Source organism: Artibeus jamaicensis, unplaced genomic scaffold, assembly GCF_021234435.1.
Source record: "Artibeus jamaicensis isolate MK-2021 breed Jamaican fruit bat unplaced genomic scaffold, CSHL_Jam_final contig_482, whole genome shotgun sequence".
NCBI lineage: Eukaryota > Metazoa > Chordata > Mammalia > Chiroptera > Phyllostomidae > Artibeus > Artibeus jamaicensis.
This window is the reverse complement of record NW_026521857.1, coordinates 870,502-886,127: the sequence shown is the minus strand read 5'-3', so window position 1 is coordinate 886,127 and position 15,626 is coordinate 870,502. Positions and strand designations below refer to the sequence as shown.

Below are 15,626 nucleotides of genomic sequence, written 5' to 3'. Positions count from 1 at the left end.
TATTATCCAAGATTAAAGGTAAGGAGACAATCTTAAAAGTAGCAAGAGAAAAGGAGACAGTTACCTACAAAGGAGTGCCCATAAAACTATCAGCTGATTTCTCAGAAGAAACCATGCAGGCAAGAAGGGGCTGGAAAGAAGTATTTGAAGTCATGAAAAGCAAGAACCTACATCCAAGATTACTCTATCCAGCAAAGCAATCATTTAGAATGGAAGGACAGATAAAGTGCTTCCCAGGTAAGGTCAAGTTAAAGGACTTCATCATCACCCAGCCCTTATTACAGGAAATGTTAAAGGGACTTATCTAAGAAAAAGAAGAATATCAAAAATATAAACAGTAAAATGACAACACGCTCATAGTTATTAACAACCAAACCTAAAACAAAAACAAACTAAGCAAACAACTAGAACAGGAACAGAACCAGAGAAATGGTTATCAGCAGGGGAGTGGAAGAGGGAGAGAAGGGGAAAAGGTACAGAGAATAAGTAGCATAAAGGGTAGGTGGAAAATAGACAGGAGGAGGTTAAGAATAGTATAGGAAATGCAGAAGCCAGAGAACTCATATGTATAATCCATGGACATGAACTAAGGGGGGCAATGTGGGTGGGAGGGGGCGTGCAGGGTGGAGGGTAATAAAGGGGGAAAATGTGACAACTTCAATAGCATAACCAATAAAATATATTTTTAAAAAAGAGTATGAGATTTGAAGCCAGACAAGCCCTAGTTAAACCCTAGTTTTAGGATTCTAGACAAGGCATTCACCTGTCTGGTCAACAGGTTCCCCATCTAGACTAGAATTCTTAGCTTCTACATGATTGGTTGTTACAGAGATTAGATAATCTGTTTAGCTGTATCTGGAACATAAAATTTTTACACAGTAAACACAAAGAAAATAATCTCTCTGTCTCTATGGCAAGACCTTAGCTCTCCTCTCTTTCTAGTCTTCACTCACCAACATTCCCCCCAACTTTTGCTTTCCCTTTCTATATTTAATTACCATTTTTTGGTTATCACTCCACATGCCCTAGCAACCATTAAAGGTATACATGTGTTCGTACAACTGAAGAAAACTTTTAAAATGTGTACAAAAATTGTAATGGTCAGGCTCATGTTTTTGTCTGCCTTTGGAATTGTGCTGGAAACAAAATGCATGAGGTCAGTTATAACTTTTCTATCGCCAGACAAATTATACTGGTTATTGAGGTTGCCAGGGTTTGGGGAGAGGAATGGAGGGAGGAGGAATGGAGAGTGACTGCTGATGGGCATGGATTTTGGGGAGGTGTGAAGAAAATGTTCTGGAATTAGATGGTGATAATGGTGATACAATGCTGTGAATATATTAAAAACCATTAAATAGTACACTTTAAAATGGTGAGATGTATATATGTGATTTGTATGCAATAAAAACAAATAGTTATTGCCTGGATAAAATAGGGGATTGCCTACTTTCAAGGTCAGCTGTTATGCAAACATGAGGCACTCACCATCAAACAAGGCGTAATTAGGGATTCACAAGGAATATGCAATGGTGCCACGATGCCAACATTAGACTAGGTGGAACGGACTGTGGACATAGCACAGATTCTGGAAAAGGGCTCATCAGTTGAGGCTGGAGTACATTTCATGGAGAAGGTGAGACTTGAGCTGAGCATCAGGGAGGAACACGTGAACTTGAGGAGGTAAAGTGGGAGACATTCCAAAGAAAAATTCAGGAGGAGGAGACCACAGCAATCTCTCTACTTTGTTGTTGTTTCCTTTTAATTTCATTGTTTTATTACAACATAAGATAGGAAGACTGGTCCTCAGGGTAGAAGAGTTAGGAGAACAAATCATGGTCAGACAGAGAAGAGCGGTATTAGACAGACAGTCATCATTCATTCTGATGCATTTGAATGCCTATATCCCACGTCATATAACCTGATGTAAAGATAGCCTCATTGGAAAGAAAACATTTTGACTGGATTGGCCTTTGCAATTTTTTACTACAAGAATTGTTTAAACTCTGTTAGAGGGAAATGAAATTTCTTTGCTTTAAAGAAATAAGTGCTGTAAGGTGAAGGGGAAATTCTTAGGCAGCTACCTTATTTTATGTGGGTGTGAAGTGAAAAACCTCTCATTTTTGTAAGCCCAGGAAAGATAGGGTAAAACAAGAACTAAATGAATATGCATGCGTGCTTTAAACACCACTTTGAAAATCTGGTGTGGCTTTGTTGTCTAAACCACAACCTGTCTGGGAGGCCTGAGCAACAAGGTTGTCAAGAGGTCTTGATGTTTCTGTAAAATGTCATGGGTGGTGGTCAAGCTGCCACGCCAAGGCAGCTGGTTAAGTCCAGAGCCCCAGGGCCAGTTAGAGGTAGTTCATTCCTGGAACCTGAGGTAGATCCACCTGTGCCTCTTCAGTGGAATCAGGACACCAATGGGCAAGCATGTCAGGAGGGCAAAGTAAGAGCAACCCAGCATCTCCCTCAACTTGAAGCAGATTATGCCACTGCCCTGCTGGTGGGCACCTGGGCCCTGAGCCGCCAACATGACACAGAGGGCACTTATATCCTGTTTTACTGGAACACTTTGTAAGCTCCCTCTGGGATGATGGAAGTCTGGGTCTATGACATTGTTTTGTCTTTTGGTATTAACATTATTATTTTGTTAGCAATATAGCATGGTATGGCTGCTATTTAAATATCCCCCCCCCCCAAGAACTGTCTGCTCTGAAAAGAAGTGGTTTGGCATAAAGTGAAAGTTTTTTAACATCCATTTTCCAGATGGAGCTCTCTGTTACATTTTCATATATATATATATATATGTATATATACACACACACACACATATACATATACATATACATATACACACACAAAGCTAATCCATGTGGAATGCTCCTAAGTGAATATGATTGTTTACTAGACTTCTTAGTCCATCTTATGGCATTTTATAATAAAATATCAGCAAGCTCATAAAGAGAACTTTTTTTAAGATCCATAATCTTTCTAACCATAACAAAAGGGCAGTAAATATATTGTACAAGAGCGTGATGGAAAAAATGTTCTAAAGTATTTCCATAAATCAAATGTAGCACTTTGGCATTGACTCTAAAGCATTAAATTTAGTAAATTAGAACCAGATGACTTTAAAATAGAAACTTACATAACTTTACAGTGTGATTTTTTTTTTCTTCAACATAAGTTTATCTTCATGAAGTACCCTTGGCTGCTACCGAATAGGTATTTAACAAGCGAGGGCAGCATCTGGGTATTATTCATCTCTGTAACTCCCATGGTGCATAGCATTCTATTGGGCAATTAGTAAGTATTGGTGGGTGGATGAATAAAATCTTAGCAGCGATTAACAAGTACAACTTAATTGGCAAGGAAATGTAATATAAATATTTATATGGATCTACAGGTAGACAAAACACTGCTACCCCACACTTAATAGTAAAAATATGTCTTGCTCTTTATTTCACTGTTAAATATGTGTACCTAAATCAATGGATTTGTACTAAGAGGGTGTATCTGCTTCTTATTCGGGTTATCATGTCCCCAACCACCATCACTCTGGAATTTTCATCATGTGTAAGTCTCCTTTCTAAAAGGAACCACAGAAAATGCTCCTTTTTGTCCTTTCTCTGTCACTTCTCACACAAATTTTACAATGTAACTGGTACCTTAGGACAATCTAGAAATTCAGTGCAACATGTCAACTGAGACAATCCTAAATGAGGAGCCACAGGGATGCAAATTAATAAGGTACGTTCTTTGCCCCAAGGAGCAAGTACTGTCTGGCCATGGTTAGTCAGGACACTGCTGTTGCAAGTAAAAGAAGCTCAACTCCAACTAGGTTGGTGAAAACAAGCATGTTTATTGCCTTGTGAAATCCGTTGTCTAAGGGCAGACTTCAAGAATGCTTAGATCCAGAGGCACAGACAATAGGGTCAAGGCTCTCCCCATTCCTTCATGACAAATGTCTTTGCTTCTTTTATCATGGGACTCATTCTCTCTTGCTATAGACACTCTCTACAATGAGGAAAAGTTGTTCACTGCCAAGCTTAGATTCACAGTTCATCATTAAAGCAAAAGAGGCCCTCTCCCTCCCAAGCTTTATTTATAAAATCTTAAAGTTCTCAAATTGACTTTTTCTGAGTCACATGTGAAAATTCTTAGAGCACAGATTGTGGACAAGATGATATTAATATAGCCTTGTCCTATCTGGTATGATAGATCAAGCCTGAGTGGTGGTTGGGGGATCTCCATTCGTAGATGAATAAAAAGGAGGTTATTTGTGCCAAAATATTGAGGGTATAAAATTGACATGGCTGATTGGAGGTGGGAAGTAGGAAGAATAAAGAAAAAAAAAGAAACAAAAACAACCTGAACTTTTGATGATAGGTACCTGGAACAATGATGGCACCATAAGTAGAAATAGAGTAGTTAGGAGTAGACTGTTTCATTTGGGGTTCATATGTGTCATTGCTGGGGTTCTCCAAAGAAGCAGAAACAATAGGCTAATAGGAGTGTGTGTGTGTGTGTGTGTGTGTGTGTGTGTGTGTGTGTGAGAGAGAGAGAGAGAGAGAGAGAGAGAGAGAGAGAGAGACTGATTTAAGGAATTGGCTCACATGGTTGTGCGTTCTGAGAAGTCCATAATCTGCAGAGCAGGCTGGCAGGCTAGACCCAGGAAAGAGCTGATGTGGCAGCTTCAGTCCAAAGGCTATCTGGAGTGGACTTTCTTCTTGCTAGAGGACATCAGTCTTTTTGCTCTTAAAGCTCTCAACTGATTAGATGAGTCCTGTGCACAGGATGGAGGGTAATCTGCTTTACTCAGAGTCTACTTATTAAATGTTATTCTCAGCTCAAAAAAAGTATCATCACAGTAATGTCAGACTAGGATTTAACCCAGTATTTGGGCATGTTGACCTAGCTGAATTGACACATATAATTAACTGTCACAACTTGTGAATTTGAGGAGTATATGAGAAGCCTCTACAGTATTTCAGTGCAGTAGAAACTGAAAGTTTGGAATTCAAAGCACAGGTCAGGAGATATGATTGTCATCAGCACAGCAATGAGAGTAGAAGTCAACTAAGAAAATAAGATATCTAGTAGATAAAAGAGGAAATCCAGAAGGAAAAGGGCTATGGATGGAAGCTTAGGGAAAGCCTACGTGAAAAGAAGACAGATATTGGTGAGAGAAGTAGGGAAAAGGGAAGAACCCACTGCTGTGGGAGCCAAGAGAGGAGACTGTTTCAAGACAGGTGGTGGTGGAAAGTGTCAGGATCCAGGGGATGCGAAGGAGGAAGGGTGGAGTAGAGCCCCCACTGCTCCTGGAGGGCCAGCGTCTGAAGCAGTGCTCCTTCAGCGGGACCTGCAGATCTGCACCAGGGTGCCCTGCACAGGCCGCCATGAGAGTGAAACTGAGAGTGAGCCCTTTGCAACTCTGACAGTAATGAAGACTCATTTTATATTGATTGAAATCCATAATAACAACAAACAAGGCTTATGTTCCCATCTTTTTATTTTTCTAGTTTTGAGTACGGGTATCCTTAGCTTTTTCAAAGTTCTCATTCTGCTGCTTCACTTTTACAAAAGACCTACCTTAATACCTACCTGAAAGCAGGAAATCTGGAGAGATTTCCACTTTTATGAATGAAGGGAAAAGGCAAAAAGAGCATTCAGTGTCTGTTTTGCATGAGCTGTTGCAGAGGCTGTGCACACTCCGAGCAGCGAGACTTGGTGATGCCAAGCTCTTTCCCTGGAACTACCCTCAGAGCCCTGAACTGTCTGGGCCCTGAACTGCCTGTCAGCTCCTGGGCTTTATCTCCATTTATTTTGTGCACCCATTAGCAATCACTTCTTCGCTTTATACTATTTCAGTTCATGAAAATTTTTATAGGAATGCTCTGCTTTCAGATAGTGAGGGAAACGTGTATTTTCAAATCTGCCAATTCATAATGGATTCAAAGTGAAGAACACTGTACTTCACGGCGGGAGCTTGCAAAGTGCTGGCCTCAATGGTGGTCGATGGAATGGGGGGCAGGAAGAGAAGAGAGGAGGTCTGAGTGGGGGGCCAGTACTGCTCACACTCTGGCTGTGGCAAGTGAAAGAGAGAGGCCACTTGGTTTGATGTTGGGAAAAGAGGTGGCAAAGGGAAGGTCCTAAAGGGCTAAAGAGTGTATCGATGGTCTGTATTCACTCACCCACAGTTGTAAAATATAAAAGTCTAGAGTTCTTTCATAATTCATTTGGTAGCAACACCTGACCTCGATTGGCCTGAGGTGATGCATAGTCTTTACTTATTCCACTTAGTATGTACCCCTACTGGTACATCCAACTGCCAAAATATGAATGAGTTCCCACATGGGATGCTGGCCTGGGGCGCACAGGGAGTTTTGTGGTATGTGATATGGATGCTAAATCTGTTTTTAAAATCTCCAATATTCTGAATTCCACAACTCGTCTGGCCTCCAGGTTTTTGAACAAGGAACTGTGGATGAGGGAGGCATGAAGGTACTTGTAGAGAGCAGGATGTGAAAGATTAGCAGTGAGGATGAGAGAAGGGAGAGTTGGGGAGCTGAGTCTCTGCACGGGCTGTCTGTGTAAGGAGAGAGAGGGTTTTTGTTCTTTTGGTTTGTTTTTTTTTTTTTACAGATCATCAGAACTGCATAGGAGATGGCTTTTGAAGACATAGAGTGATTTTGAGATGGGAAAATTGAAAGCTGGGGAACACATAGCCCATGTCTTCTTGGTGCAGGAGGCCTTGCTTCTTCTTCCAATTCTCTACCCTTTGAAAGACCGGAAACTCCAATCTAACTAGATTCATGCTCTAGTTAGAGCGTGAATCTTAAGAACCATAGACAATGAAGTTCAAGGAAACCCTTGCAATAACCTCTTGTCTACATCCTCTAGTCTGAAATCACAGGGTGCCAGGATGTAAGCAAATTAAAGGAACTTAAACTCAACATGGTATGAGTGAGTGAGCCTTCATTAGCAGGACTCCCCTTCGACTTTTCTTACGAAGAAGGGAACCACTCTTTACTTCTCAGCTTCAGTGGGCAGAAGGGAATGCGCTGTCCACACTCCACAAAGCAAGTGAAAGGTGGGCACTGGCAACTCCACTACCAACCCGTCCCTGGCCCACGCTGGAAAGGCATTCCTTTACCAGACAAAATAAAAGATTGCTGATAGATGGAGCATTTTCTTTGCTTTCTAAAATGAGTGAAACTCTTTACAAGCCTGGATTTAACAGTGTGGGGTATGCTGTGTCCCCACGCCATATTCCTTTCATCTTGCCGCCCCCCAGCCCCCACCCCAGGCGCTGCATTACTGGGATTCCTTTTACTCGCTCATCAGTGCCAGCTGGCAGCTGCCTGGGCTGGCCAGCCGGGCCAGATGCCCTGGAACAGAGTCTGCTGGACGCTCAATGGCCTCAGCTGATGAAAGCTGTCAGGGACAGGAGGCAGACTTGGAGAACTGGGTCAGAGAGGCTCTTTCAGGGCCCCAGGGTGGGAATATATTGCCAAAACCCAAAGGAATGATCTACCCAGTGCCTCCAGGAAACTGGTGTTTTGTTGTTTCTAACACCCACCCCCACGTTCCCTGGTTCTTTCCCATCCCATCTCCATCCTGGAGTTATGCACCATGCTGAACGTGGAGGGTGACTGTCAGGGTCAGTGTGTCTGCAGAACAGCAGAGCTCGGGAGTAGACTGGAAGCAGAGCATCCAGCCCCATCCAGGATTCAGGACACACAGTCCATAAGCCTCTCTCCTTATTCTACCTAACAGTAGCCAAAAGTGGAGAGTGGGAGGGGGGTTACCACGTTCTAGCACATTAAGTCATGTTATCCTGTCATAGCATGTATTTGATCATAATACCTGTGTGAAGAAGGGTCAGGAAGATGTTTCAAATTTAAGCATGTATAAAGGAAGAACAAAAATTCTCAAGAAGGAAATGTGTTGCCCTTGCCCCTTCTTACTTAATACATATTGTGTAGCAGTATTATTGTGTTGGGCAGTGACTTCAGAAAGAGTAGAAGGCCCATCTCCATCAAGTCACAGAATTCCTGTTTATTTGGTCTTGGCAGATCTTCTTGACCTTTGTAAAAATCCACAGTCTAAAGTTTCTACCCACGGAAGAGATTTCTATGACGGTTCATGTAACAAATTGTTTACTTGGACATACTAAAGCATGCGATAATAGAACACCTCATGGCTTGGGAAAGTAGGAGAGAGCCTTAGCCAGGCAAGCTGTACAGTTTTATTATCAAACTCCTTTTGTTCCACAGAACTTCATTCCTTGGCCCAGCTGGATACATATAAATAGTAGAAATGTAAACCTTTGCACATTTATGAAAATAAATAAACACTAACTATGTGTTTCTAATTTTTCACGTATTTTCACCCCTAAATCAATTCTCTCAAATCCTACATTTAAAGCAAATACTAAATTCTAACGAGGGGCCTCACAGTTGCTTGTCGTATAGCATATGATTTTATCTGTTATGTTGTTTAGTTCTTTGGGGGCAGGTAGTAAATGAAATGAAATATTCCAAAGTTCCAATAACGCTATTATATATGTACATGCGTAACATCAGAAAGTTCGCAGTTTTTCAAAAATCGAGTTAAGGTATTGCCCACAATCACATTTGTAGGGATCTACTAACTTCTTAGCAGCATATTAGTGACACATTAGTATTTTCATAGTTAATCAAGGACTGATAGGGGCCTGAGATATTCAGTTTTAGAACTTCACCCCAAAGAGCGTGGGAGGGAAGGCAGAAAGCAGTGGAAACTGGGGTGGGGGAGGGACGGTGGTGGGTTTTTTAAAGGTCTGTAACAATGACACACATAAACTTGGCTGAATGAAAAGAGCCGGCAAGACCTTGCAAAGTCTTCACAGTGAGGCAATTCATCCTGTCATGCAGGAAAGAGATATCCAGAGGAATCATTTCTAATCTCTGTTGTTTAGAGCCACTCCCAACCCCAGGTGGCTGGCTTCTCATTGAGTGAGAAGAAGAAATAAGTCAGGGAGGAACCAAATTTACCAGAAGTAAATTTGGGAATTATGAGTCAACAAGCCTTTTTAGTAAACACTGCCTCCATCTGCAGCAACAAACATTTTAAAGCAATGCCTTTAACAAGCCTTTCAGAAAACAAAGTTTACTCCTAAAACACTGTTGTACTGTTGCTAAAGGGGGGGGAATGGTGTTGGGTGGCCTTTATGAGGTCTCTTGTGCCAAAATTTTAGTGAAAGCAAAAAGCAATGAAAGCTCCATTCCATAGCAACTGAAGAAGCAAGCACTAGCGACTGTTCTTGGAGCTTATTTCTAATAATAGACTTTCATTCAGAACCAGATTGTGACTAGCTCAACAGATAAAAGAGAACTACTGCCTAGACTGAAAGGTGTTTTTCCCCCTGAAACTCACTTATGTTTTCCACGTGGACATCAGTGAAGGCTGGGTGCGTGGACAAGGCATGGGGCTTTGAGAAGATATAAGGAAAAATTCAGTTACCTACATGGGTGCACGAAAAAGTGCCCTTCTATAACTTGCTTAAAATTTCATTGTGGAGAAGGAAGCTCTCACAGGTGAAACTACCGAACCCAATGGACAGGGGATAAGTCTGAGCATTGAAGCTTGTTTTTTAAGGGAGGTCCGATTGATTGAAGGGAGGTCAGATTTCGGAAGCACCGTGGTCATAGGGGATGAGAGACATAGAGAGTGGTTGGGGGAATATCGACAATGGAGAGATTTTTAAGGAAATAGTTAATGAAGGAGATGGAGTTCAAACTAGGGGAAAGATGGCGTATAGGCAAGCAGATGATGAAAGGAGGGCAGTCTAGGCAAGAAAGATCACAGACAGGCTTTAAGCACTTGACCCACTGGGGTCAAGACACAACCTTACTGAACTAACAAACGGAACTCAGAAAACAAAGACACCCAGAGGAAGCATGGACAGTGTGGCACATCACATCTCAGAAGCCAGAAGCCGGCCTTCACATACCAGGGCTGCCGTTCACCTGCCTGTAACTGTGCCAGTTGTACAACCTCTCTGAGTCCCTGTTCTGTTACATGTAAAACTAGAATACTACAACCTACCCAAGAGGGTTGTTATAGTAAATGAACATTAATTGAAACAACATTTGTGAATATCTAACAAAAGGTCCTGGCGCCAGGAAGGGTTTCAGTCCAGGCTGAATGAGCCAGGGGCCAGTTGGCTTGAAGCAGAAAACTCTCAAGTTTTTGCTTTGGGAGGATTTGGGAGACTTGAAGAATTAAAAAGTTGCTGCCTCAAATTATTTTTTGAAATAACTTTCTAAAGTTATTTAAAAAAATATTGACTTTTTAAAAATTGGTATCAAACTAGAAATGGTAAAACATGGCCCCAGAATGGGTGTTTCTAGATTGTTTCTCTGTAGATATAGAAGGATCTATTCTTTAGTCTGAACTCAGGGATGGATATGTCTTGTACCATTCTAAAGTTGAGTCAGCAAACTTTCTTCTGTGGAGGGCCAGATAATATACTTTTTGGCTTTACAGTCTACCCTCTCTGGCACAATCCACACAAGTCTGCCATCATAGGTGGCAAAAGACAATGGGTAAATGAGTGGGTGCCTGTGTCATGATAAAACTTTATAAACACTGAAATTTAAATTTCACGTAATTTTCACATCTCAAAAATATTACTCTTCTTTTGATTTTTTCCAACCATTTAAAAACATAAGAGCTATTCTTAGCTCATATATTGTATAAAAAATGATGCCTGCAAGCACGGAAACTTTTTTAACTGAGCCCTGTGCAAGAGTTAAAACTGGTACCTGGCGTCTTTGAAGTTACATTTATCCTCTTACTCATTCAGCAAGCATTTAAGCACCTCTAAGGTATAAGCCTGCAGGGGATACTGTGTTGAGCAGCACCCCATCCCTTTGGGGCTCACCTTGAAGCTGAAAAAACAGACACCAACAACTCATTCTGATACAACATGGGAGAGCCTGATAGTAGGGCCATATATTTGTAGTAAAGGGAAGGAGGAATTAGCTCTGGAAGGGTGAGGTGGCCAGGGTGAGGGTTCTTTGACAAGGAAGCACGAACGAGTCAGTGTTGGGGCTCCATTCAGTAGCAGAGGAGTGAAGGGAGGACATCCTCGGCAGGAAGATCCATCTGTGCAAAGTCTGGACAGTACTCATGTGTCTTGAATTTAGTGAGTCGTTCCCCACCTCTTCTCCATGTGGCAAAAGTGTGAGATGTGGGGTTGGGAGAGGGTGGGAGATAAGGCCAGAGAAAGAGGGTGGGCTCAGATTATAGTCCACACTAAAGTGTGCAGATTTTGTTTTTTAAGGAACCAAAGTGTGCCCTAGAGGTTTTTTTAACATAGTGGTAATGTGATCAGCTCTGTACTCTAGAAGTTAATTAAACAGGTAGCAATGTGGGAGCTGGCAGAAATTTCAGGGAGGAAAATTATAAAGAATAACTGGACTCAAGCAAGCAAGAGGTACAGGGGACTGACTGAATAATTGTCCTGATCCCCCTGGAGGGCAGGGGGTGGTGCCTGTCCAGGGCACCCACACTCAGAGCAGTGGCTTCATCCTCTTTATGGGGGGCTAAACTGGATGACTTCTGAGGTCACTTCCTACCTTCACATGCTCTGACACTGCCCTTTACTTTTAAAGAACAGCCACATGGGTTCCCCCAGGCTGTGGACAGAAGAATCTCATCCCTCTAGCATCATCTTGATTTTTTGCAGTATCCATGCTAGTGCTCAGTGGCAGTTAGAAAATCATTTGGACAGCATTTGATGGCATTGTCCTTGCTTGCTCCTGCTTACATGAGCATCTTGGGAGATAGAGCCCTTGGCAGACAAGCAGGAAGGTGGCAAGGCTGATAGGCCAAGAGAGTGCTAGTGAGCACAGATAGGGGCTGAGCACATTTTAACCCATGGGAGTACTGGGGAGACTGTAAATCAATCAATAGCATTGATATTGCTCTGTTTAAACAGTATTTTTGCATCCAAAATTTCAGGTAATCAATGGGGAAAAAGTTGTTTCTCTACTCAGTGACAGAATTTGTGTTTCCCCAAAGGGTTTTAAAGGAAAAATTCCAGATGACACTAAAGTAAAAGCTACTAGCATTGTGTGAACTGAATGAAGACCAGAGCTCAATGTTTTAACCAACAGTTTGCTGTCCTTAAGTGTTTAATCGAAGGATAAAAACAGAACAGATCACCTCATTCCCTGCTCAAAGGCCCCAGTGACTTCCAGAGAAAATTCAAACTGCTACCGCCTATGTCTCTGAGCTTGTCCTGTCCATGAGGCCCCTCAGTTCCCCGCTCAGGGAACCCGGACTGCTTGCTGTTCTTAAACCCACCAAATTTTTCCTCCTCAAGCCTTATCCATGGGATACTTCTTCTGTCTAGAAAGCTCTTTTCCCAGATCGTTGAGTGGATCCATCATGTTATTCAGATTTCTGCTTCAATATTACCTCCTTAGAAGGACTCACCTGACCACTCTGTCTAAAATAAGACACCCTGAGTGGGTGGAGGTAGAAGAGGGTATAGGGTAGATAAATGGTAATGAGGAAAATACAATAAAAGATGAACTATTAAAATAAGAAACAAAATAAAATAAGTCACCTCTTCCCCTCAGTCCTGGTGTTGTTCTCCAGCAATTCTTCCTGCTTAACTTTTCTTCATTTATTACTCCAAAATCATATTATTTATTCATTTAATTATTGTCCTCCACTCCCAGTAGACTGTAAGCTCAAAGAGGCTAAGAACTTGTCTGGGCTGCTGTGTATTCTCCCGACCTAGAACAGTACCTGGCACGTGATAGGTGCTCAGTTGATATTTGTCAAATTAGAAGGCTGCCCTGTGAAAGAATGTCATACAACTGAAGGGATTCCTCCCCCGTTTTTTGAATGCTTACTATACATGCCAATAATAGTCTAATGATGATAATATTCTAATTTTAAAGTTATTAAATATTAATATCATTTATATAATATACTTAACAATATTATATAATATTTCAATAAAGTAATATAAAATAAATTTAACATTATAATAATTAATAATAGTAATAATAATAAACAACCACTTATTAAGGTCTTACTGTGTGTTAAGAACTATTAACTTCTACCCCCATTATCTCATTTAATCCTCATTATGACCCTGGCAGGTACATGCTATTAGTTTCTCAATTTTGTACTTCAAGACATCAAAACCAGGAAGTTAAAAAAATTATTGACATTCTAACACAGGTTTACCAGCCTCCAACACCATTGTGATTTTCTTTATATAAATAATAACATTAATGACTCAAACCACCTTGAGATGAACTTCAGGAAGCTTTTAAGTGTCTTACTGTACAGGATAGAAACAGGAAAGGGGGAGGGCCACTTGGCACGAATTAAGCTTTCTAACTAGAGAATGAAATGACAGAAAGTCCTGGCATATGCTTTGGGAAACTGTTCAAAAGCAATAAAATGGGGTGAAAGAGTGTTCACTACTCAATTGTACTCATCAAACAAAACAGAAGGAGGGTTCAACTTGACTGTTTAGGAAGCCAGTGGAATGTCATCTAGATCTCCTGGAAGCCGCAAGACTCATCTTACAGATGGAAAGGTCTTTGACTAATCCAGGCAGACACAGAAAACAATTTCCTGCAAAATAACGACTCTTCCATAGTCTGTGGGACTTTTCAGGAGACCCTTGCAGTGCAATGTGCTGCATGCCTACATTGTTTTCAGAAAGACCTTGAAAAATCACTCAGGCTCATTTTCACTCAAAGGCTAAATGAGGAAAAGCAAGGCCTAGTGGATGCCGGAACTGGTGTGTCAAGGTCATTGTGACTGCCTGGGGGTCATGTCCAGGGAATGGGTGCCACATTAAATTTTCAGTTAAACTGAGCCCTGGACCTGGAAACCACTTTTGTAGGGCAGCTGTTCTTTTTGCTTAGATCGTAAAAGTAGTTTTAATCCACTGAGAATTTCGGAGGGGTAAGGGGGAACAAATCAAACAGATTCTAGTCCAATTTGGCCAGGAAAAAAAATAAAGGCTGATTTTTCCATCCAAGTCGTGTAGTCTGGTTGGAGTCTATCCCACTCAGGGACAGCCTATTGTCTGCACTTACCAAGTCTGAACCCTGAGGCCCACTAAAAAGGAACTTTCCCTCTCCTTCCTATGCTTCAGAAAAGTTTCTGAAGATGACTATTTCTGTCCTCCCCTGGATGACCTCTTTCTCTACAGAAATCACGAATGTGAAGCAAATGTTCTCTGTCCTTCACTGAGACAGCCTGGTCTTTTTAACCAGGCTCATCAAACAGTAGGCACTTTCTTTGTTCCCTATATAATAAGCGTTATTGGGTTCATGGGTCATCTTCAGGAGAGAGGTCAGAAGGAAAAACTGCAGTGTTCAAAGCTGGAGCTAGAAATGCCAGCCATCAAAGAACACAGTACTCTGTAGACAGCAATGATGTATAGGGCGTGCACTGGCCAGCCCTATTGGCAGGGTCACATCTAACCTTTATCCTCAGCAAAGCCAGAGAAGGTCGCTGAATGTGGTTGACACTCAATGTGAGGCCCTGTGAGAAGCTGGCCAGAGAAATCCTGGTGCCTGGCCTAGGGAGTTCATTTTCACTGAGGGGGTATTGTATTCTGGCTCCTTGCAGACTGACATCGCAAGTACTTTGAACACTGAAAAGAACCAAAAAAAAAAAAAAGCAAACACACACACACACACACACACACACACACACACACACACACACAAAGAGAGAGGGAGTGAGGAGAGAAGGAGAGCCAGGGAGATATCAGCAGGGGTAGTTAGTAAAAAGAGGCCAGAGACAGAAAACCTTTTGTTCCCCCAGGGTTCATTTCATGTAGAGATTGTGAGGTGAATGGCTTTGAAATGAAATGGGTTTATGAAGGAGTTGCTAGGGTCACAGGAAGCGCGACTGTCAGACTGCTTTGTGAATTCAATTTCTTTAAAACTTAGGTTAATCTTTAAAAAGAATTTATCTCTTTTCCCGTTCCTTTGTGGGGGTGATGGGAAGGATGGAGTAAAATAGGGAACGGTTCCCACTTTGTTTTATTTTCTACCCTTTTTAATAATGCAAAAAGATATGATTACATTACGAGTTCTTTGTCAGAAATTTTCGTATGTTAAGAAGTGGGCGGGGCATCACATTACCTTGGCCCATTAGCCAATGATGCGAAGGTATGCAAATACAGCCTTTGATAGGCCCGCCTCAATCAAAACAGTGAGCTCAGAAGCTTTGGAGCTTTTTCTGAGTCAGAGCTCCCGGCTGCGAATGACAAACCTGCCCCAGCCCCGGACTGTTCTCACTTTCATTTAGTACTACACTCGATGGAGGGGCGGATACGCCTGCACTCAATGCAGTGTAACTAGTGTGTTAGGAAGACGGCTCAATTCACAGCTGCCGAGATGAAGTATAAGGTAAGAGAGTATCTTTTACATATGTCTCCGTTTGTGTGTGTGTGTGTTTGTGTGGTTCCCACTGTGACAACTCCTCTGGAGGGACACCTTGTGTGACCGAGTTTTGAGTTGAGTCTCAGTCGAGACTGGCACACAAGGAAGCAGGCAGAGACCCAGTCTCTAAGCCCACTCCCCGAGTTCACA

General features: G+C 41.9%; 1 protein-coding gene across 2 annotated transcripts in view; it reads left to right on the top strand.

Moving 5' to 3' along the window:
• NEDD9 (neural precursor cell expressed, developmentally down-regulated 9) overlaps window positions 1–15,626 on the top strand; it is a 180,393-nt gene that overhangs the window by 120,518 nt on the left and 44,249 nt on the right. Inside the window, exon 1 of one of the 2 annotated variants that reach the window (XM_037152908.2) lies at window positions 15,263–15,443. The exons of the other annotated variant lie outside the window; for it this stretch is intronic. Coding sequence (XP_037008803.2) covers window positions 15,432–15,443 — 12 coding nt within the window. The 5' untranslated portion in view covers window positions 15,263–15,431. Of the gene's footprint in view, window positions 1–15,262; window positions 15,444–15,626 lie in introns of those variants that run through there. 2 annotated transcript variants of the gene reach the window in all.